The sequence below is a fragment of the Carcharodon carcharias genome, chromosome 14 (genome assembly GCF_017639515.1).
Source record: "Carcharodon carcharias isolate sCarCar2 chromosome 14, sCarCar2.pri, whole genome shotgun sequence".
Lineage (NCBI taxonomy): Eukaryota > Metazoa > Chordata > Chondrichthyes > Lamniformes > Lamnidae > Carcharodon > Carcharodon carcharias.
This window is the reverse complement of record NC_054480.1, coordinates 147,290,552-147,313,627: the sequence shown is the minus strand read 5'-3', so window position 1 is coordinate 147,313,627 and position 23,076 is coordinate 147,290,552. Positions and strand designations below refer to the sequence as shown.

The window sequence follows — 23,076 nt, the reverse complement described above, 5'->3', positions numbered from 1 at the left end:
ACTACTTTTGTAAGCTCATGGCATCAAAAATATTTCACAAAGATCTATGCCCCTTAAAGCCAGTGTATGGTTCTGTCGAAGGGTCATGAGGACTCGAAACGTCTACTCTTTTCTTCTCCGCCGATGCTGCCAGACCTGCTGAGTTTTTCCAGGTAATTCTGTTTTTGTATGGCACTTACCTTGACATCTAACTAAATGATATACTTCACATCCAAATACTACCCTGTATTAATAGTTATGCAAATTAAATACCAGCAGAACTTAACTTTGTATTATAGAATATTTTATTAAAAGCAAATATTTGAGCATTTGACACCAGGAGTGTCAGGCCACCAGGAGTGTCAGGCAAAGATCAATTTGTTTTGAATAATGTTCAATTATGGAGGATCATGTAAGGACACAAATACTTTCAAGTATTTTTCTCCCCAGGCTATGGGTAACTATCAAGAAATGTGAGAGTGAGAGACTCTCATTATGTTAATTGTACTTTGTTTACTGAGATTTTAAATGTTGACGTTTGTTCATTCACACCAAACATATAGCGTGAAGTGGAGTTGAGGCTGCAATCATATCAGCCATGATCTTACCAAATGGCAGAGCAAGCTCAAGGGGTCTAATGGCCTACTCCTGCTCCTAATTGATATTTTCATATGAATAGCAGCATTAATTCTAATAGTTTCCCCCTTGATACTCTATTTACCATGTAGTTGAACACAGTGCAAGGTTTTAAAAGATTTTACTTATAAACATTTTGGCAGTCACTTGGCTTGGATAGGGCTGCTCCATTTCAATGGACAATTTCTCCAAGAATCTTTTCACATTCCTACATTCTCATTTAAAATTACTGGGGCTTACTTGTCATTACAGAGTGCAAAATTAGATTTCAAATGAGTGTTTTTTTTGTACCCCTTCTATCAAATGGTCACACAACAAAATGCTTTTTCTTCCACACAACATACTGTAAAAAGTTTTTATTAAGAAGGTTTAAGTCAAAAAATAAAACTCTTAATACAATTTCATACCGTCAAGTCAGTTCAGCAAATATATATCAGTACTTTAGCCATGTAAGGTTAAAGGTCCATTATCTTAAAATAAAATATATTTAGTTTTTAAAATTTATTCAAATAAAGTACATTTTCAGTCCTATAAATTCCCTACATATACATAGTAAGAGGTAAACAAATGATAAAACTTGAATATTTAGTAATCTGTACTGGTGCTGTCACAATTAAACTCTGGTGTTATAAAACATACAACCACTCGGCTTTTCTCAGCTATGTGTACAAGATATATTCTATGCATTAAAAAATAAAATGCTAGGTAGAAATTTTAAAAACTCATATCTGCAAAGTGCGGCGGACCTTTCCTTTATTTAAATCTAACTGAATACTGTCATAGTAACTTTGACAAGCAGTACACAATCAGCACATGTGGTTACAACTGCTCAACAATATCTAACTTATTCCAAAATTGCCAATGATGACTGGGTTAAAATTAAAGCTAATTTGTAAACATCTCCTCTAGGAAATATAGTCTTCCAGTCGAAATAAAATAAGGTTTGTCTAGGGTATATTGTACAGCGGTTATTCTGTTCTTTGTGTTGCCTGCAGTACTTGCTAGGACATGATGCCGCTAAGAAAATATACGAATGGCCTGTGATGCTGGTTTTTGGCAGACAGGGCACTTGGGCTCGGCTTTCTCACATATGCGGTTGGCACACTCCATGCAGAAGTAATTGTGACCACAAGGAACAAGCGCTGCAATCACTTCGCTCTCACGGCAAACTACACAGTCACGGTTGTTTTTCGGCCTGCTTTCAGAACCACTTGAGTCTGTGGGAGAGCCAGATGTTGCTGAGGTACTCCCAGGGAGTGAAGACGATGAATAGCCTGGGCTGTTAGAAAAGGCAGACAGGGATGTCTGGTTGGGTAGCCACGCTAAATTAGCTAAAGGGTCACTTTGCACACGCCTAGCCAGCGGATGGTCAAGGGCACTACCATCAGAAATGGTGGGCGATACACGGAGAGTGGAAGAGCCACTAATGCTGTTAGTGCGTCTTTGGACAGATGAGCTACCATTAAAGGCTTGAATAGGATTGCCATGCTCAAATGGAGACCATATCATGCTGTGAGGCCCACTAAGACAATCAATTGCTGGATACTCCAAGCCCACATCACGCTCATCTGAATTGACAGAGGTAAGTGATTCCCCAAATGTGAAGCCACCACTGCCTGTACTGAATGGACTTGTTGGACTGGTATCTGCTAATCTATTGCTGTAATAAGAATCAGTAGAAGTACTTCCCAAAGAACTTAGGCTGTCATTTCGAAAGCTAGCAGCAGGTCTGCGGGCTGGATTGGGGGCCTTGGACCACAGGCTTCCAGTAGTGCCGATGCCATCTAAGCTTACATCAGTCCCATTGGAGTGAAAGTCATTGTCTGCAGTTAAGTCGATAAGCACTCCAGTTCTCATTGAAATATGAGCCTCAATTTCCTCTCTGGCCCGATCCACATTTTCTGGCATGCCTGTGACCTCAAAGACTGGTTCTTTGTCACGACTTGGAGTGACTATGTATGTATGAGTTGTTTGCTGAATTCTTTTTATGGTAGCTCCTTTGGGTCCTACCACAAGCCCCACCACACGATAAGGCACACGCACCTGGATTGTTGTCTGCCCTGGCAGGTTTGGAGGTCCTGCCACAGCTCCTGCTAGTCCGTTTGTTTTGTTGCGAGATGCTCGGATCATTGAGAAATGTTCTGCTGCAGAAAGAATCTCTCTTTTGGCCATGGCTACATCCTCCTTTCTCCCAGTGACAATAAATACAGGTTCCTCACCTCGAACAGGGGTTTTTATGTACGTGTTTGTCTTTGCTCGAAGAGCCTTAATTTTGCAACCTTTGAAGAAAAAAAATATGTTAGACAAATTTAAAAAGTAGTGCCTTTATTGGAATGTACAAAAAGATTGGCAGATGCTGGTGTAAGTTACAAAATGTCATATTTTGACCAAACAATGCAGCTGTTCCCTCTATTCACCATCTGTGCAATAAAGCTTCTTTAAAGATCCATGCATATTCTGGTTTCTTTAGGCAGGTTCACAAAGGTGCTATGAGAAACGAAGAACAAACATGGTTTGAAATTCCACGGCTTTGTGGAACTGAGGAAATTTTGTCACAAATATGTACATTAATGCATTTAAAGCTGCAATGCTCAGTAACTTTAACTTAACTTTTAAGAAAAACATGATTATATAAAGCTTCACTATTTTTGAGATTTCTGGTTTTTAAACATATGCTGTAATCAGCATGGAGATGGAACATGTCCAATAGGAGCTCTATCTTGGAATTACATTACCCAAAGCATATACATAAAGAATCAACTGCTTCAAACCATGATCAGAATTTAAGAGGCAAGCTAGCAAGTAGAGTGATTCGTGTCCATACTTTGATTTAAAACAAAGTATTTTCCAAATGTAAGCATTAAAGCAAATTGCAAAGATATATTCTACTGCCTGGTCATCCGCCTCTATTGAAACTGTGTGGTTAAAAAAAGCTAGTTATTAGGATTCTGTTTTTCAACACAACATTGAAAGTATTGTACAAGTGAAAACTGGATGCAAATTTAGGATGTTGGTTTAAAAAATTGAATCTGAATAATCTGGAGTAGTAATTTCCATATCATAATGAAACAAGACGTTCACAGAGAACTATTATCAAATAATTATGCAAGCTGATAAAGAAATATAGGTTTCCTGAAAGTGCACATCTACCACAATTATTCAAACCAAACCGTAAACTGGAAGAATTTTTCACAAGAGATAAGGATAACACTTTACTGCATCAATACAGTAAAAATTGTTCCTCTGAAGCTGGGGTAAAGGCACTGAAGCAGAGTTCATGGTGCTTTAATTTGTGACCAGTTGATACTGTGGGGCCTGGGAATACTAATGCTGTTATGGGCATGAAAAATGAGAAAAAATTCTCTCCTTCACACTAACATTAGGATTTACTTAAAGGTACGAAGAAGTTAACCCAAAAATGAAAAGCACAAAGTATGACATTGTACATGATGTAGAATAAATACAGTAGCATCTTTAGCAACCATGATGCTATGAAGGATGAGCTACATATTCTGATAAGGAAACGGACCGACAATCTCATTGTCAAGCTACAGGGATATACAATATTACACCAATACATCTTATGACGAATGAGATTTGACACAAACATGAAATGTGTCCTAGCAGTCAGTACACCAGTAAGGGCTCCTTGTTTGCATCATGTGACATTTAAAAGTAAATACCAACATTTAGTAGTACTAGGTCTCCCAATGAATTGCTCTGGTACGCTGGTGTGGATTCTAGCTTTTACCATGGCATCATTGCAACTGTCACACAACAGCGTTTTCTCTTTCCTTCTAAAGCAGCAAATTTACTAGGCTAATATATCCCAATATTCAAGGTCAGAGCACCTTAAATATCACATTCTGGCCCAGGTGTAAGTAACAAACCCCCTGTCAATGATACAAAATCTTGATCCCAAACACAATTAGTTCAGAATTTCTACTGCATAAAAAAGAATTTGCTCTGAATTCTTTGGGAGCACAGCGAAACTGCTTGGTCAAAGTAGTTTAATGTCTTAAAGGCAGGGGAAGCAGAGTTTAGGGAGGGAATTTCTGACAGCCAACACTACAGTGTTGACCGCAGAGTGGTTGTGAAAGAGTGCTTCATTAACAGTGCTGTCAGGAGTTTGGTTCAAGTGGGAATTTCTTTGGTAAATATTTCTCAAGCTAAATTTATTTAACATTTAGAATTTGACTTAGAAATTTAAAAATGTATAAGAAACTGCAAGCTGGTTCAAGTAACTAGTTTAACAGAAACTGCCTGTCAGTGGCAGTTAACCGTCAATCAGCTAAAGGCGGCTATCTGAGTAGATGTTAGTTACGGTAGGAGGAAGCTGAATTAGCAGTTTAACTTGGGTTTGAATCAAACTGTACATAAGTAAACACTATTTGCTACCACACAAGGTGGTCATGAAAGAGTGCTTTGTTAACAGTGATAAAATTGGGAATTCAATACTGAGGGAGAAGGAGGTGCTGCTTCTTTTACCTCCAGAGTGTTTATCTTTTGGCTGTAAGCTAGGATTAGATATTACATTACCAAATTAGTAATAGTAACATACATTCGATCAATTAGTAAACTAAAACAATTAAAATTAAATTAACTTATAAAATAAATAGGGATAGATAAACATGGCAGAGCAGGTGACGTGACATAACTGCACATGAAAGTTTGTTCAGAGCACTGCGATATACAGCTCCAAGAACTTCGGCTCAGATGTTGAGCTGGAGTCTGAGCTGCAGGCATTGCATGGCAACAGGAATATGGAGGTTGGCTGGACACATCAGGATGCAAAGTGCTTAGATTAAGTAGAACTTAGAGTTGGTCAATGACAATTCAATTGGGGATGGGGCAGGGTAGTGGAGAAGGAGAATGAAAAAGAATATGGTAACGATAGAGAAAGCATAGTCAGAGGAACAGGTACAGTTCTTTGCAGCTATGGTCGGGAATTCCAAAGGTTGCGTTGCCTTTAGCCATGGCAGCTGGCAGGCTGAGGTTGACAGGTTTCTGGGTACCAGGGATGTAGGATATTGCAGGATCAGCCACGATTTTATTGAATGGCAGAGCAGGCTTTAAGGGTCATAGGTAAGCAAGGGCAGGGCACGATGACTGAGTGTAACTTGATATAGGATAGGGTGTGAGCAGCAGCACTTTAGATGAGGGCAAAAATGAAACTGTCTAGGTGAGAGTTAGAATAATCAAATTTGAAAGTGACAAAAGCTGAGAGCTTCTATAGAAAATGGACTGAGGCAAAGGAGTCGTCCGGCAATGTTAGAGGTGGAAAAAGGTTGGTAAGAGGATAAGAGGATTAGAAGCTTTGCTCAAGTCAGAAAGTAGAGGCTGAAAACCATCTGGTTCTACCCTAGGCAATGGCTGAGAAGAGGTATGGAGTCAGTGGCAAGTATAGAATTTGTGTCAGAGATCCAAAATAGTGGCTTAACTCTTAATGTTTAATTGGTGGAAATTGCAGTTTTATCTAAAACAGGGTATCAGACCATCAGTCTGACAACACAGAGGCAGTTGGAAATGCAGTAATGAAGTCGGATTTATCTCTGCTGTACAGGAGTTGTAGGCAATTTTAGGAAAGAATGAGGCTTGATGGCACCTGATGTGGTCCAGCCAGATCAAGAGATAGATGACTGATCCAGCTGCATGCCAGAAAATGTATACTTGGGGTTTTGACTGCAATGGATGACAGAATTTTGCTCAGGATAAGGACATCATAGATGAATGAGTGTTTTAGCAGATCGATAGTTGCAGAATTGTGGCAAATAGAAAGTTAAAAGGCTAGACAGTCAAGCTCAAAGTCTTCCCATGGATTACATTATGATAGAATATACTCAATGAGCAAATTGATCATTAAGTCCATACTCTAGTAAAAAAAATGTTCAAAGTAATAATGTTGTGTTCCATGGGTGGGAGAAAATTTAAAGCTTTGCCACTGATGCCAGTACTGACCCATACAGACTTTTCAACTGTTAGAGAATAGAGATCTCTAGCTTATCCAAAGGTCCAATCTTTGAGCCAGAAACTGCTCTGGTCATGACCTCACAAAGCTGAAATATCCTTACAACACGAGTGGCATCAAGCTCTGGTAATATTGCTCTCAAATTCAGTTCTATGTGGGCTCTCATTTCTTATTGTGGGATCCTGATGTTTGGAAAGGGATGCTGCCAGTGGTGGTCCTCACCAAATACATTTTCAATCAGAATACCAAGAAATGCTGGTATCTGCAATTTGACATGCAGATCCATGGAAATGTTTTATAAAGTGTATATATGAAATGGTCAGACACAGCAGTTATTAATGCAGAGAAGTCTGAAGTGATGCATTTTGGTAGGATGAATGAAGAGGGGCAATATGAAAGAAATAGTACAATTTTAAAAGAGGGTGCAGGAACCTGGAGGTGTGTGTGTACGGAAATCTTTGAAGGTGGCAAGGCAAGTTGAGAAGGCTGTTTAAAAATGCATGTGGGATTCTTGGCTTTATTATTGTAACAGAGTGCAAAAATAAGGACATTATGCTAGACCTTTAAAGAACACTGGCTAGTCCTCAGCTGGAGTAATGTGTTCAATTCTGGATACCACACTAGAAGGATACCAGGGGTGAGGGTTTCAGTTATGTGAAGACACTGGAGCAGTTATGGTTGTTATATTTAGAGCAGAGAAAGTTAAGAACGTATGGCTGGGATTTTCCGGGCGTGATGGGAGCCACTGTGGGGGATGTGGCAGGTCAGCCAAAAGTCCATTGACTTTTGGCGGGACTATAAGATCCAAGTGGTGGACGGGGCTGGAAAATCCCAACCAATGTTTTTGAAAGATTAAATGAAGAGAAAATATTATCAATGGCAGGTGCATCAATAACCAGATGACACTAATTTAAGATGATTAGCAAATGGATCAGAGGTGACATGAGGAAACTTTTTTTCTTTTTACACAGCAAGTTGTGATCATGAACACGGTTTGAAAGTGTGGTGGAAGCAGATTCAAAAGAATTCAAGAGAATTGTTCAAGTATTTGAAGGAGGAAATGTAAAGGTCTAACAGGAAAGAGCAGAGGAGTGGGATTAATTCAATAGCTCTACTAACAGCACAACGCACCTGTGGTTTAGCATTCTATAACTGTGCTATCACCTAAGCTTCATGGTACAAACTGTGGCCCATAGAAGTTTGGCTATTCCTGTTTTAAAACGGTCTCAAATCAACCTCATCTTATCCATACAGTTTAAGATGGATGCAATCTTATGCTAAGGTGTTGTAGATTTTTCTGCTCCCTAGTTTTCTGCAATTAGATAACCTATATTTAATTACTCATTATTATTTTAATTAACATTTCCATAATTCCCTATTACAAGTGGCCAATAAATCTTGTTTCAGTAGCACTCTTTCTTACTAAGCTATATAATAAAGGTGCAGACATCCAAAAAAAGTTATTATTTCAAATGCATAATCTTTCACAGGATCCAAGTTGTTTACAATAAATTGTGACTACGCATCACCATATGTCTTCTTCTCGAATGAAAGCAATGAATAATTATATAACCATTTAAGCAGGTGGAAAACAACTATGTATAGGTCTTCCATATACAGACTTTAAATGTATGACTCTGAACACTTATTCCTCATACTTGAAGATGGCATCTGGTTGATGCTAAGGAATATCAATGCTGACAATGGAACACTTTACCTTGGCACCCATCAAAACCAAGGCAAATCCAATCAAGTGCTTTGAGTTTTTTTCTAAATATTTCACATCAGCTATCCTCTAAGTGCCAATTTAATGCCAAATGATGGCAGTTTTGTGCTGGGTGCTCTTTTCTCAGTTAAGGTACAGAGTAAAGACATCCAAACTCATTGTACTGATCAATTTAATTCCTAAGGATCAGTTTTTCCAAGTTGGTAGCATCATGCTTTGAATCAGAAAGTTGTGGACTCAAGTTCTACTTAAGGACTGCAGCACAATTTAGGCTCACGTTCTAGTCAATACCAAAGGAGATCAGGGTTATTTATGTTGCTGTTGTTCACATTTAATAGTTCAAATAGAAAGATCCTACCAGTTTTCAGAAAATCATAAAATGCTTAAAGGAGGCCATTCAGCCAGATATGTCCATATGCAAAAGCAACTCGGCTAGATCCGCTCCCCTGCCTATTCCCCATAGCCCTGCAAATTCTCTCTTCAGGTAAGTATCAAGTTCCCTTTTGAAAGCCACGATTGAATCTGCCTCCAAAACACACACAGGTGGTGCATTCCAGATCCTAACCACTCACTGCGTTAAAGTTTTTTTCTTCTCGTCACTTTTCATCTTAAATTGCTGCCCTCTGTTTAAAGTAGGAAGTTCTTTATTCTGGCCCAAATTCCTCCATAACCACCACCAAAAATAGATGAACTTGTCATTTACCTGATTACTTTTGTGGAATCTCATTAAGTGCAAAAATGAAAAGTGGCTATTTAAAATGAAGTCTCTTATCATAACATTCAAGTAGCTCTTCAGTTATTTAAAAAATGGCCCGGGTTACTTTCCATAGAATCATAGTAGCATAGAATTGTATAGAACAGAAGGCCATTTAACCCATCAAGTCTGCACCTATTCTTTCAAAGAGCAATCCAATTCATCTCATTCCCCGTTCTCTCCCCATATCCCTGCACTTTTCCTCCTTTTTTATTTTATTCAATTCCCTTTTGAAGGCTACTATTGAATCTGCATCTACCACCCTGTCAGGCAGTGTATGCCAAATCCTAACGACTCACTGATGACAGAATCAGAGGCGATGCAATCAGTTTAAATTGTCCCCTCTTGTAATCCATCAGTCATTGGGAATGGTTTCTCTTTATTTACAGGATCATAACTTTCCCTTCATTACCCTTCACAATTTTAAACACCTTTATCAAATCTCTCATTCTCTCTTCCCTTGTTCAGTCTCTTCCCACCTACATCCGCGATTCTTCTGACACCCGACATCATATTAACAACTTCCTGGCCCCTACCGCCTCCTCTTCACTATGGATGTCCAATCCCTCTACATCTCCATCCCCCAGGTCTGAGGGCTCTCTGCTTCTTCTTTGAACAGAGGGCCGAACAATCCCCATCCACCACTACTCTCCTCGCCTGAACTTGTTCTCTCACTGAACAATTTCTCCTTACACTCGACTCACTTCCTCCAAATAAAAGGTGTGGCTATAGGTACCCACATAGGTCCCAGTTATGCCCGTCTCTTTATGGAGTATGTGGAACATTCCTTGTTCCAGTCCTACTCAGGCGCCCTCTCACAACTTTTTCTCTGGTACATCAATGACTGCTTCGGTGCTGCTTCATGCTCGTCTGGATCTGGAAAAAAATTAATTTTGCTAAACAAAAACAGAATTACCTGGAAAAACTCGGCAGGTCTGGCAGCATCGGCGGAGAAGAGTTGACGTTTCGAGTCCTCATGACCTCAGAACTTCTGTCGAAGGGTCATGAGGACTCGAAACGTCAACTCTTTTCTTCTCCGCCGATGCTGCCAGACCTGCTGAGTTTTTCCAGGTAATTCTGTTTTTGTTTTGGATTTCCAGCATCCGCAGTTTTTTTGTTTTTATTAATTTTGCTTCCAATTTCCACCCCTCCATCATTTTCACATGATCCATCTCTGACACTTCCTGCCTCTTCCTTGACTTCTCTGTCTCAATTTCTGGTGAAAGACTGTCCACCAATATTCATTACAAGCCTACCGACTCCCACAGCTACCTCGACTATAGCTCCTCCCACCCCACTTCCTGTAAGGACTCCATCCCATTCTCTCAGTTCATTTGCCTCCGTCGCATCTGTTTTGATGATGCCTCTTTCAAAAACAGTTCCTCTGACATGTCTTCCTTCACCGAGGTTTTCCACCCATGGTGGTTGACAGGGCCCTCAACCGTGTCCAGCCCATCTCCCACGCATCCACCCTCCCACCTTCCTCTCCCTCCCAGAACCATGATAGGGTCCCTCTTGTCCTCACTTATCACCCCACCAGTCTTCACATTCAAAGGATCATCCTCCGCCATTTCCGCCAACTCCAGAATGATGCCACCACCAAACACATCTTCCCTTCAACCCGCCTGGCAGCACTCCGCAAGGATCGTTCCCTCCGGGACACCCTGGTCCACTCTTCCATCACCCCCTTCACCTCAACCCCCTCCCACGGCACCTTCCCATGCAACTGCAGAAGGTGCAACACCTGCCCCTTTACGTCCCCCCTCCTCACCGTCCAAGGGCCCAAACACTCTTTTCAAGTGAAGCAGCGCTTCACTTGCACTTCCCTCAATTTAGTCCACTGCACTTGCAGCTCCCAATGCAGTCTCCTCTACATTGGAGACACCAAACGCAGACTGGGTGACCACCTTCGGTCTGTCCGCAAGCATGCCCCAGACCTCCCTGTCGCTTGCCATTTCAACACACCGCCCCACTCCCACGCCCACACATCCATCTTTGGCCTGCTGCAATGTGCCAGTGAAGCTCAATGCAAACTGGAGGAACAGCAGCTCATCTTCCGACTAGGCACTTACAGCCTTCCGGACTTAATACTAAGTTCAACAACTTCAGATCATGAACTCTCTCCTCCATCCTCACCCACTTTCCGGTCCCCCCCTTTCCAATAATAATTTTATTTATATATTTTCTTTTCGCACCAATTTCTATTATTTTTAAATGTATATCCATCCATTGTTTTATCTCTTATTTTTTAGCTTACTTCAATCCCTTCCTCCTACCCCACCCCCATTAGGGCCATCTGTCACTTGCTCGTCTAACTTTCTGCTCTTAATGTCACCGTTAGCAAATCCTTTAGCTAATATCACCACCGTCAACACCCCTTTGTCCTTTTGTCTATAACATCTTTGGCAATCTCCTCTTTGCCTCCATCTATCACTGGCCCTCTATCCAGCTCTACCTGTCCCACCCCCCTCAACCAGCTAATATTTCACCTCATTTCTATATTTCTTAGTTCTGATTAAGAGTCATACGGGCTCGAAACGTTAACTGTGTTCCTCTCCACAGATGCTGTCAGACCTGAGTTTTTTCAGCTATTTCTATTTTTGTTGCAGATTTTCAGCATCCACAGTATTTTGCTTTTCTCTTCTTACTGCTCTGAGGAGAACTATCCTCGTAACTGTGATCCCTGGAACATTTCTTCTGTAACCTCCACAAAGCCGTTCCTAAAGTTGGACACAATGCTTTAACTGGGGACAAGTTTGTGTTTTATATACGTTTATCATAGTTTTGTGGTATCTGTACTCTTAAAAACAACTAGGGTCGGTGAAAAAAAAAATAATCCCAACTGGATTACTGGATACATGTCCTGTATCCTTGACCACGTGTCCCATCTTAAACAGCATCCACAAAAATCTCACCATCTGAGTTACACACATCTCCTAAGTGATTGATCGCACCCATCTCTAGTTTGACATTGCATCCCAGATACTTCACATCTGATTTCATAATACATCACCCTATTTACCAACTCATACCCAGTCAGACACTGCTCCTCCCCAACTGACAGCTTCTCACTAACGAACATCAATTTCACCCTGCAAACCCATAGTCAGCAGTTTAAATCCAAACAGCACGCTGCTGACAGTTTGTTCCATCTGATATGGTGCCCTTCAAGTGTCAGCTCCTAGTTCATTGTGTTCTGTGAAATTCCTGCATTCACAGCATCCTTTCCTTTCCACCTGTTCACCAGACTGACATTTCAAGCTGGCAATCTCCACAAAAGCTAATTTGTGCAAAAAATATGAATCCAAGTTTTTATACCCCAACCAATATTCTAGAACTGATATTTTACTTAACCAACATCTGAATTGGAATCCCCCTTTAGTAAGTATAGCATACATGTAACTCTGTAGGAGTTTATAATTTACTTGCCATTTTATTAACATAAGTGGTCCTTGGTTGAAACAAAAGTTAGTTGACTAAAACTAGGCCATCTCTTCAGCAGCTATTAAAGCATCGCATTGCATAAGGGTAGTGGGCGTGATTGAATTCTGACAGTCTCATGTGTAAAACAAGAGTGCCAGAAACTTCCTGAGACAACTGAATGTTTATTCAGTGGATACACAACTTCTGGTGAAAGCTGAATTTTAAAATGGTGGGTTTTCTATTCTTTAAGGTAATGGTTGAATAACATTTAAAAAAAAAGGGTACCAGTAATAAGGAATTGCTTCCGGTGTTCTCACCAAGTGGCATCATCAAAGCCTCCTTAGTCAGTCAACTACCTGCAGTGCAAAGTTCTTAGGCAGCTAGGACCTCTTCACCACACCGTACTTCAGTCCACGCCAACTGCCTCAAATTCCCTTTATCTAATGCCTGGCAGAAAACACTCTCTCTCCATTTTAATGTTTCAGTGCTCAATTGCTAACAAAACTCAATCAATCCGATTTGTCAATATTGTCAGATCGGTTTCATTTTTGTTACCTTTGTGTTTTCAGAATCACAGATAAAACATATGTATAATTGGACCTTTTTAATATCACTCAATGGACTCGGTCCTCTTGCATGTATATCTGCACAAGAGCTGAAATTCCAGCAAAATCTCCACTGCAGGTGCTGAGCGATCAGATTAAAAGGACAATATTAAAGCAAAAGCAGTGATTAGAGAGAATAAGGTGGGCTTAAAAACACACTCTTTACACATACGAATCGTCAACAATTACCAGGTGCATTTTTGAGCCGATCTGGCACCATATCGTACAAGTGTGATCTTGCAGCATGCCCTCATCTCTCCTGATGGTGTTGACTCATGTTGAGTTATTGCCCCATGGCTACTGATAGGCCATTTGGTACCCCATTTAAGGGGTCTTTACTCAGATGCCAGTCTAGCTACTAAATGGACTATTCCGCCACTCAAAGTATTGTAGATCAGCAAGATTTTATCCTCCCTAATTTTCTCACAAACACTTTCTTGCAGGGAGCAAGAATTTCACAAGCAGAAATATAGTCTAATTTTTCTGCCCTCTGGCCCTGATGCAAATTTTAAACACCCTCTATCCTTCCTTCCATTGCAGGCAAGGTTGAGATCAACTGAGTCAGCAGATTAGGGAAACTGGGCCCTTCCTTCCTTACATAAATGTACTGAACCAAAGCAGCCCAGTGTTTTCTTTCAAAGAAATTAAGGCTCTTGTTGCCATTAAGATTTGGATTCAGCTGCTTGCTTATTGTGAATTCAATAGTGCACCGCTGAATCTTTAAAAGGAAAAGACTCTCATTTAGGCAAGACTAAAATTTACACCAAAACAAAAACAAAAATACCTGGAACAACTCAGCAAATCTGGCAGCATCTGCGGAGAGGAACACAGTTAACATTTCGAGTCCGAATGACCCTTGAGTTCTGTTGAAGGGTCATTCGGACTCAAAACGTTAACGGTGTTCCTCTCCGCAGATGCTGTCAGACTTGCTGAGTTTTTCCAGGTATTTTTGTTTTGGATTTCCAGCATCCGCAGTTTTTTGCTTTTATCTTAAAATTCACACCATACTGCCAGTATCTTTGACATGTCATGCAGCTCAAAGTAAAGGATACCAAACAGAAAAGAAAATATTTATACTTTTGGCATCAGTCCACCACTCCAAAGTTAGATATAAATGGAGAATTCATTTGCCCTGAATTACAATCTCAGAGGGTCTCCCAAACTTCATCAAGTGAGAATTACTGACCACACACTCAAGTGCAAAATTATGGGTAGTTTTTTTAAACTTGGACTTAACCACTAGCAACTGGACTAGGACCATCCAAATCTAATTTAGGAATAGCCAAAAGACTGCCACTTATCAGCCTTATCTAAAAAAAAACATGTGTCAAAAGTGAAAGGATGGGATTTTAAATCATGACGTTGATTATAGTACTACTGCAGAGACAGCCCAAGTGCTTACCAACAGCTGCACAATGACTTCAACACTATTCCCACCAAAATCAAAGCACTGCCAAATCAAAATAGAAAATGCTGGAAAAACTCGGCAGGTCATTACTAAATTAAACTTGATGACTATAAATGAACATGCTAAAATATACATTAAATAAAAACATTAATAGTCACTGACATATACTTGTCGTTATATCTTTAAGTACATATTAAAGCATTTTGTGCTGCTTAGCACTGGTAATGAATCTCAAAATAAGCAGGGCTTCAGCGTCTTAAACTCTAGCACCAATTATCTGTTCAATTTCAAGTCAACTTCAAACTGTGCAATTCCACAAATGTCATTGCTACCATTAGAAACACTCAAAATGGCAAAAGCTTCCTAAAACGAAAACAATCCATCTATGGGTATGTTTTAATTTATGATAAAAATTAACTAGGTTTACAATATACAATCTCAACCAAGTATGTCTTGTCTGTAGCTGCTGCAGTCCAAATGTATAAATTTTCTGCTTAAAGCTTTACCAAATAGAATTTCTGACACTAGAATCTTCCCCAGCTATAATCAAAAAGATGCGCGTAGATGCAAATAATTCAAAAATTAACAAGCTGAGCTTCACAAATTTTTAGATGTTGTTTAAAAGACATCGGAAATGTTTGGGCTTTCAACTTTCCCTTTCTCCATTAAAAATTTCTCTGATTGCATCATTTCCATCTTTCTACCTCTGTAATCTCCAACCACCTCCCCCTTAAAACAACAGTTAACTCTGCACTCCCACTATACTCATAAGTTCAAATGTACTTGTCAACTGAATAGCATGACTGAATGTTGTCAGATACAACTGGACTACCACAATATAGAGCATCACTACATCACCCTGACTAAAGATGATTACATCATCTTCCTAGAGAGCAGAAACAACTCAATCATTGTACACCAGAAATTGGTTAACTTATTATTTTCCAAGGCTGCTACTGCCTCCCAAGAATTACCAGCTTTCCCTCCTCCTTTCCAATCTCATTCTCTGTAGTTTGTTTACAGTCTTCGCTTGCAGCAGAAACATCCTTGAAGCCTGCAGTTTGCTCTCTCACATCATCGCCCATCCCAACTGCTGACCACCCAACTTCACATCTTCATTGGGAAGTTGGTGGCCTCGTGATAATGCCACTGGACTAATAATCTAGAAGGCCAGGCCAATGCTCTGGGGACATGGATTCGAATCTCACCATAGCAGCTGGTGAAATTTGAATTCAATTAATAAATCTGCAATTATAAAGCTAGTCTCAGTAATGGTAATCATGAAACTATTGGCTGTTGTAAAAGCTAATGTAATCTGCCTTGCTTACCTGGTCTGGCCTACATTTGACTCCAGACCCACAGCAATGTGGTTGACTCTTAAAATGCCCTCTGAAATACAGTTCAAGGGCAATTAGGGATGGGTGAAAAATGCTGGCATTACCAACAATGCCTGCATCCCATGAAAGGACAAAAAAGTCTCGTGATCAACATCGTTCTTACCCTTTACCAGCCATGATTCAGTGGCGGCACACTTGCCTGAAGGTTATGGGCTCCCACAAGATTCTCACCCCAGAGATTTGAGCAAAATAATCCCGGCTGACACTCTAGCGCTTTAGAGTGCTGCATGGTTAGAGGTGCCATCTTTTGGCTAATATGTCAAATTGAGACCTCGGCTGTCCTCTCAGGGGAAAGTTCCTATGGCACTATTTCAAAGAAGAGCAGAGATCCCCCCAGTGACGTGGTTAACATTTATTTCTCAACCAACATCTCAAAAAAAAATCTGCTCATTAGCATATTGCTATGCGAAAATTGGTGGCTGCATTTTCCACATTGTAAAAGTGACTATACTTCAAAAAGTACTAATTGGTTGTTAAGAACTTGGAACGTGATGAGGTTCTGAAAGGGGCTATATAAATGCAAGCCTGTCCATGCCATCAACTTCAACTGTCATTCTCTCCATCCATTACCTTATCTCTGATATATCCGTTCACTCCAAAATTCTCAGTAAACATTGCCTCACAAGGGTATTGCCACCTTTCCTTTTTTGAGGCCTTGCAACATGACTTTTGCTTTGCCAAGATCACAGTTAATTTCCTGTGCGAATGTAATCTGCCATCATCTGCACCAAGCAAGGGGTCAATTCAGATGCATGATGACAATTCCTAACCCTATGTATATGTATATACTATATAGGCCCATACTGTTACTACATTCTCCAACTGCCTGCCAATCACATCTGTCTAATTTTCTGTAAACTTAATATCAGCAAAACCAAATTAATCCTCTTTGGCTTTCACCAGCCTGTTTTTGCCTTTATTCCACTTCTCTGGCTTCCATCTCAAGACTAAATCATTGATGGTCTACTTAAACCCAAGCTCTTCATTGTTACCAAGCTTTTATTTCACCACAATAACTTAGCCCATCTGCCCCAGTGCCTCAAAACATTCATCACCATAATCCATTTTCTCCTACCTGGCTTTTTCAATCTCAACCTTCCATAAATTACAATCGAATATGGCACCTTGTCCTAATATGGGAGTCCTGTAATCCTTGTCTTCTGCAAACTGTACTAGCTCTTAATACTCTAATATTCTCAGGCCCCTTTCAAATCCACCAACTTATTATAGTGATCTCCTCCAGCCATACAATGGACTAATTTTGTAACCTTATCCTCTCCCTTTACTTCACCAGTGGTTGCCAGACACTACACAGGGCACCCTTTGGAGCATCCTGCTTAGTTCCCTCCACCTTTGAAACTCAGCTCCTTTCTTTCACTGGCCTTTACCACCCCCTCTTCACCTTCCCCCAATCTTTCTCCATTTTCTCAGCGGTTGGCAGCCTCCTTAAATTAAAAAGTTTTGAGGTATCTGCCTGCGCAGAATAGTTTTCATGTTTGCACTCGCCACTCTCATTCTTCCCTGAAGATTCAAAGTTGGATGTTTCAAATGGTCTTGGCAGGCGGCAGGGAATTCACAATAAGAGGCACTGAGTATTCCTGATGTGTACAACAGCAACCTTTGCATGTAGTTTCCCTTCCCCACAAACAAAACACATTTAGGACCATTCACTACATGATTAGAAAGAAAATGATAGTGGTTCAATGCACACTTTAAATATGGTCTCATTACTAGAAAGCTAGTATATTTTCCTTCTTTCTTTTGGAAATAAAATATAATCACAATAAAAATTCACCCCATCAAACGAATGCTTTCAGAGGGCAGGGGATTGTAATCAACGAGTAAGCTATACTGAGGAGCTGAGGCAGAGGCAAACACAATTAATGGGGTTAAATTAAAATAAATATATTATGAAAAGTAAACACAGCAATTTTATTGGCAAAAAGTATTTATATTTGATTTGAAACCAATGAGTTTAACATATTATGCAGAGACTTTTGGAATAAAGTATGAAATATTTTCAGCATTTTCTCGAGTTTAGCTAACTTTCATAGATAACTGCTAGACAATCTAATATTCATTCAACCCTCTCCCAACACTTACAAACCTGAATCCTCACTTCATCCTTAACATGCCAGAATTTCTACCACCTCACAGTAATGGTAGAATCTTCACCATTCAACATCTAGAACTTGAGGTTAAAATCATCGATTCTTGCAATTATTGCATAGATCAGTCAAAGCAAAGATTTAGCTTTTCTTCACAATATTTTGCAACACGTTTGCTCTTTTGCAATCCTGTTTGAATTCTTAATCTTTTCAGGTACACCATTTCCTGCTGCAGTACAACAATAACTGCAAAAGTGCCCAAGACTGCTCACAACAATCACTCAGCAATTATATCACTGTATTCATGATGGCAAGTATCTAAAGGTGGTTAAGTCTACGAAAACCTACATTTCACAAGCATTGATAATTGACAAATTTGAAGCTTTGCCGTGTACAATCTCATGTTACATCATTATTTTCTCTCTTCTCCCCTTACCAACCTCCCAACCAATTCAACCAACAGTTAAATGGCCACAGATCATTTTTTAAAAAAGATAAAAAGGAAAAAAATTGCAAGACAAGGTAATCAAATAAAACACAATGCTGAAAGCACACAGTAGTCCCATTAGCATCAGTAGACAGGTGGCAGAGCCTTCAATCGAATATTTTGGGATGATAACCTTAAATATGTTTCTTCACACAACAAAATTTATCCTGTGTGTCGATTTCACCATTTAAAATCCTTCAACGTGCAAAAAAGATAAAGAATGCAAGTTAGCTAGATCACTTATTATTCCCTCATGTTGATTGCAAATTAATCTGATTCCTGTTCAGCATAACTTAAGAGTATCCACCGTTGCCTAAAAGTAACAGACATCAATCTGCAAAATTCAAGGCTGAAATATACCAGAGGACATCTCTAATCTTGTTGTAGCAGTATTTATTTCATGTTCAAAGGCTAATGCATGCAGGTTGGATGAAAGTTAAAACTAGAAATATATTATTGCCTTTTTAAATAAAATCTTTGTAATCAACCACAACTTAGAGTATTGATTGTTCAGGTAACTTTTGAGGATATAATTATTTACTGAAAATTGAAATTCCATTACTTTTCCTTCTGAATTGTAATGTAATACTTTAAAAATAGTGCATCCTGTTAAATTTTGATGGGTAGAATACTCCAAAACTACCCCACTTAAAAATTGCATTACCCGTTTTGTGCCATTTAAAATTAGATTTCCATGTGCAATATAGTTTTTTCCCCCCCCACATAAATACAGGTAAAGAAAAATTGGGTATGCCTTCATCTTAGGCTACAAAGCATACTTAAGGACTTGCTTTCATGCATAATTAGAGTGATTCTTCAGCTGCCAGCTACTTTTAGCTTGTATTAGTTTTTAAGCTTTTATAGTTTTTTTTTACAGTGACAAAGCACACTTATCAACTCAAAAATTTCAAAATGTAAAAGCATATCATGCTTCATCTCAAGTTTCACACTGTGATCAAGTGTTTTTCCAAGCACATTTTTAAATTGGGAGTTAGAATGATAAAGAATCCCAAAACAATTAACTTAAATTGGTAAGAAAAATGTGTAAGCACAGTTCAAGGTACATTTAACCTGCAGCGTCATTTCTGAATTCATTGCAATTAATCCTTAATGTACACTCAATGCATTAAAGTTCTTATTTTTAAAAAAAACTTACCAGGACATTTATTTCAATGATTGTATCCACAAGGGTGGTGGCAGCAGAAAGAGTCAATGATTTCAAAAGGAATTTGGATTGGCACTTATATGGAAGTAAAACCTACAGGGTCACGGGGATCAAGCTGGGGATTGCTCAGTGGACAGCCAGCATGGACTCAATGGGCCATATGGCCTCTTGCTAAGCTATAATGACTCTATGAATCGTATGTGTAATATATTGCATATATTTTTTTTAAACGTGTTTTACAATGCACAAAGTCAAGGGCATCAGTGCAGCTGAACGAAACACTTCCATTTTAAGTACTCCATCAGTTATCAAGAACATCCGAGCCATTGGAGCCAGTATAAAGCTTGCCTTTTACTCTTCCCCAAAAATATATTTCAAATTCAACCATAAGAGCATAGTATCCTTCTAACATAGTGAGAGGATTCCACTTCATCATCAGCCATCTTTACATCAACATAATAAAGTCCATGGGTAAATTTGTGCTGCAAAACCCACCCACTATAAACATCAAGCCTGCCCAAATTAATTTTCTACAAGAATCTTACAGCTTCCACCACATAAAAAAAGACTTGACTGAAAACACATTCAGGTTTCTGAGATAGAAGGACAAATATTCGAAACCACTCCGCCACATCAAGCTTTTAAAAAGTCAGTTTACAAGAACATGTAATTATGCTCTATATTTCTCATTGTCACTGTTTCACATTTTATTGAAACTACCATAGCCAACAGGTAAAATAAAATTTTGCTGCTTTCATTTAAAATAATTACCACTGCAATACTGCTTTTCTCATATCAAAGTTTGCATGCCATTTCAGCACTGTAAAAAACTTTGTGATCTACACTGAGTTATAGTAACAGCACTGCCAAAACAACTTGGCTCTTTAATGATGTCTTAAGTGTAAGGACGTCATAAGTGTAATAAGGTATCCAAAGCACTTTATAGAGGAAAAAGAAAAACCACCAAGCAGTAATAGGAGAAATGCCATTAGGTGCTGACCAAGTAATTATGGGAGGTTTAGGTTGTTGACCAAAGGCAAGATGAAACAAATAAGATTTTCGGACACGGTTGAATAAAAGATTACATAGAAAAATTGAGGGTTTTTGGAAAACCAATGCAGCAGTGATAGCTAGAGGCTCAGCTACTTGATAGTGGAACAGAGGGGAAATGGAAAGAGCCAGAGGAATATTAGAACAAAATGAAAGATGTCAGGAGGAGGGTCAAGACCATAGGAGTAAAAGAGGGCAGGGATTTTGAAATTGATGCACTATATAATGGGAAATTGATGAAGCTGGGAAGAACAGGGGTTTCCGTAGAATAAGGCAAGTGTGTTTTGGTCAGGCTGCAGTTTGAAAAGTTTGGAATTCAGAAGTTTATGCTGAGTTAATTGAGTATAGCAGAAATCAAAGACATGGATAAACCTTGCACCTGCCGTAGAGTAAGACAGGAGACATACACACTCAGTGTGACAAAGCAGAATCACAGAGTGCAGAAGAGGCCCTTCGATCCATCAAGTCTGCACTGACATGTGAAAAACACCTGACCTACTTACCTAATCCCATTTACCAGCACTTGGCCCACAGCCTTGAATGTTATGACGTGCCAAGTGCTCATCCAGGCACTTTTTAAAGGATGTAAGGCAACCTGCCTCCACCACCTCCCAGGCAGCGCATTCCAGACTGGCACCACCCTCTGGGTAAAAAAGTTTTTCCTCACATCCCCCCCTAAACCTCCTGCCCCTCACCTTGAACTTATGTCCCCTCATGACTGGCCCTTCAACTAAGGGGAACAGCTGCTCCCTATCCACCCTGTCCATGCCTCTCATAACCTTGTACACCTCGATCAGGTCGCCCTATCTTCTTTGCTCCAACGAAAACAACCCAAGTCTATCCAACCTCTCTTCATAACATAAATGTTTCATCCCAGGCAACATCCTGGTGAATCTCCTCTGCACCCCCTCCAGTGCAATCACATCCTTCCTATAATGTGGCGACCAGAACTGCACACAGTATTTCAGCTGTGGCCTCACCAAGGTTCTATACAACTCCAACATGACATCCTTACTTTTGTAAAAGCAGCAGTTAAGGAACATAGGACTTATTTTTAAAATTATTACCTGAATTCTAAAATGAGCCCTTGCCCAACTGAAGAAACTGCGATGTATAAATCCCCACCACAACCATTTATAAAGTAGTTATCCCAAAACCAAGTTCAAGCATGTATATTAAAGAGTAAACTATGATGCTCCCTGTGGTTGAATAGCCTGCTGACTCAGGAGGGGAGGCAGTGGCATAGTGGTATTGTTACTGGACTGGTGTTCCAGTGACCCACTGTAATGCTTTGGGGACCTGAGTTTGAATCCTACCATGGCACATGGTGAAATTTGAATTCAATAAAGTCGAATGATGACCATTGCTGATTTGTCATAAAAACCTATCTGGTTCACTAATGTCCTTTAGGAAACGAAATCTGCTGCCCTTACTTGGTCTGGCTTACCTGTTACTCCACACTCACAGCAATGGGGCTGATTCTTAAAATGCCCTCTGAAAAAGGGGAATTAGGGATGGGCAATAAATGCTGGCTTAACCAGTGATGCTCACATCCCATGAAAAAAAAAAATTCACATGGGCAATGCATAGGGCACAACCTTAGGTAATGTACATTGCTGCAGGTAGGCATGTCAGGAGGGATATATAAAGTCCATCCCCTTAAATAAAAATTGCAACATCAAGTATCCACCAGTTTGTACTTTTGACCTTTCTGTTAATTTGGATGACAACAAAAAGTATCCCCTCCCCACCTTATTAAACTTTCTAAAAAGGAATTTCCCCAACAATTTGCTATATTGACATATACATATACCTCAATTACAATTTTAACTATTAGAAAGCTGTGTCCACAGAAGGTATTTAACGTGCAACAGTAAATGATGCTAAGGATTCTAGTACAAAAATCAGCTCACTAAACATAGAAGACTACTGAACTATGGGCATGAGCAAATGATAAACTGGATGCGGAGCACAGGTCTACGGAGTGACCCCTTCCTCAATAATGTGCCTTATGTCCATTTTCAGATGTGAAACTCCTATTGCATTTGTACAAATGTTTGTTTTTACTATAGTGACCCATGTATCCTACTTGAGCAAGACTTTCAATTCAGCATATTTATTGGTCACGCATTGTGCTATTTTGTGCTGCTCCCAGACCTGGGGGTTGAAACAGCCCACAAGTCAGCAAGTGAGCACTCATCAAGTTGCACAAACTGGATTAAACCCAGGTGTCAGGGGTGAAAGAATGGTATTCCAGCTGGTTGTGTCATCCAGCCTTCTCTAGCATTTTTAATTCAGCGAGACTCTCAATTTGATTTTGCAGAATGAATGAAGTCCAAGGATAAATGCCGGAGTTGTGACACAGAAAAT

At 39.7% G+C, this 23,076-nt stretch overlaps 1 protein-coding gene across 3 annotated transcripts in view; it reads right to left on the bottom strand.

Moving 5' to 3' along the window:
• Positions 1-956: 956 nt before the first annotated feature.
• The window catches only part of LOC121286708 (RNA-binding E3 ubiquitin-protein ligase MEX3C-like), a 30,306-nt gene continuing 8,186 nt past the window's right edge, over positions 957-23,076 (bottom strand). For all 3 annotated transcript variants that reach the window (XM_041203707.1, XM_041203706.1, XM_041203708.1), the window contains exon 2: positions 957-2,894. In XM_041203707.1, coding sequence (XP_041059641.1) covers positions 1,633-2,894 — 1,262 coding nt within the window. In that variant the 3' untranslated portion in view covers positions 957-1,632. The remainder of the gene's footprint in view (positions 2,895-23,076) is intronic.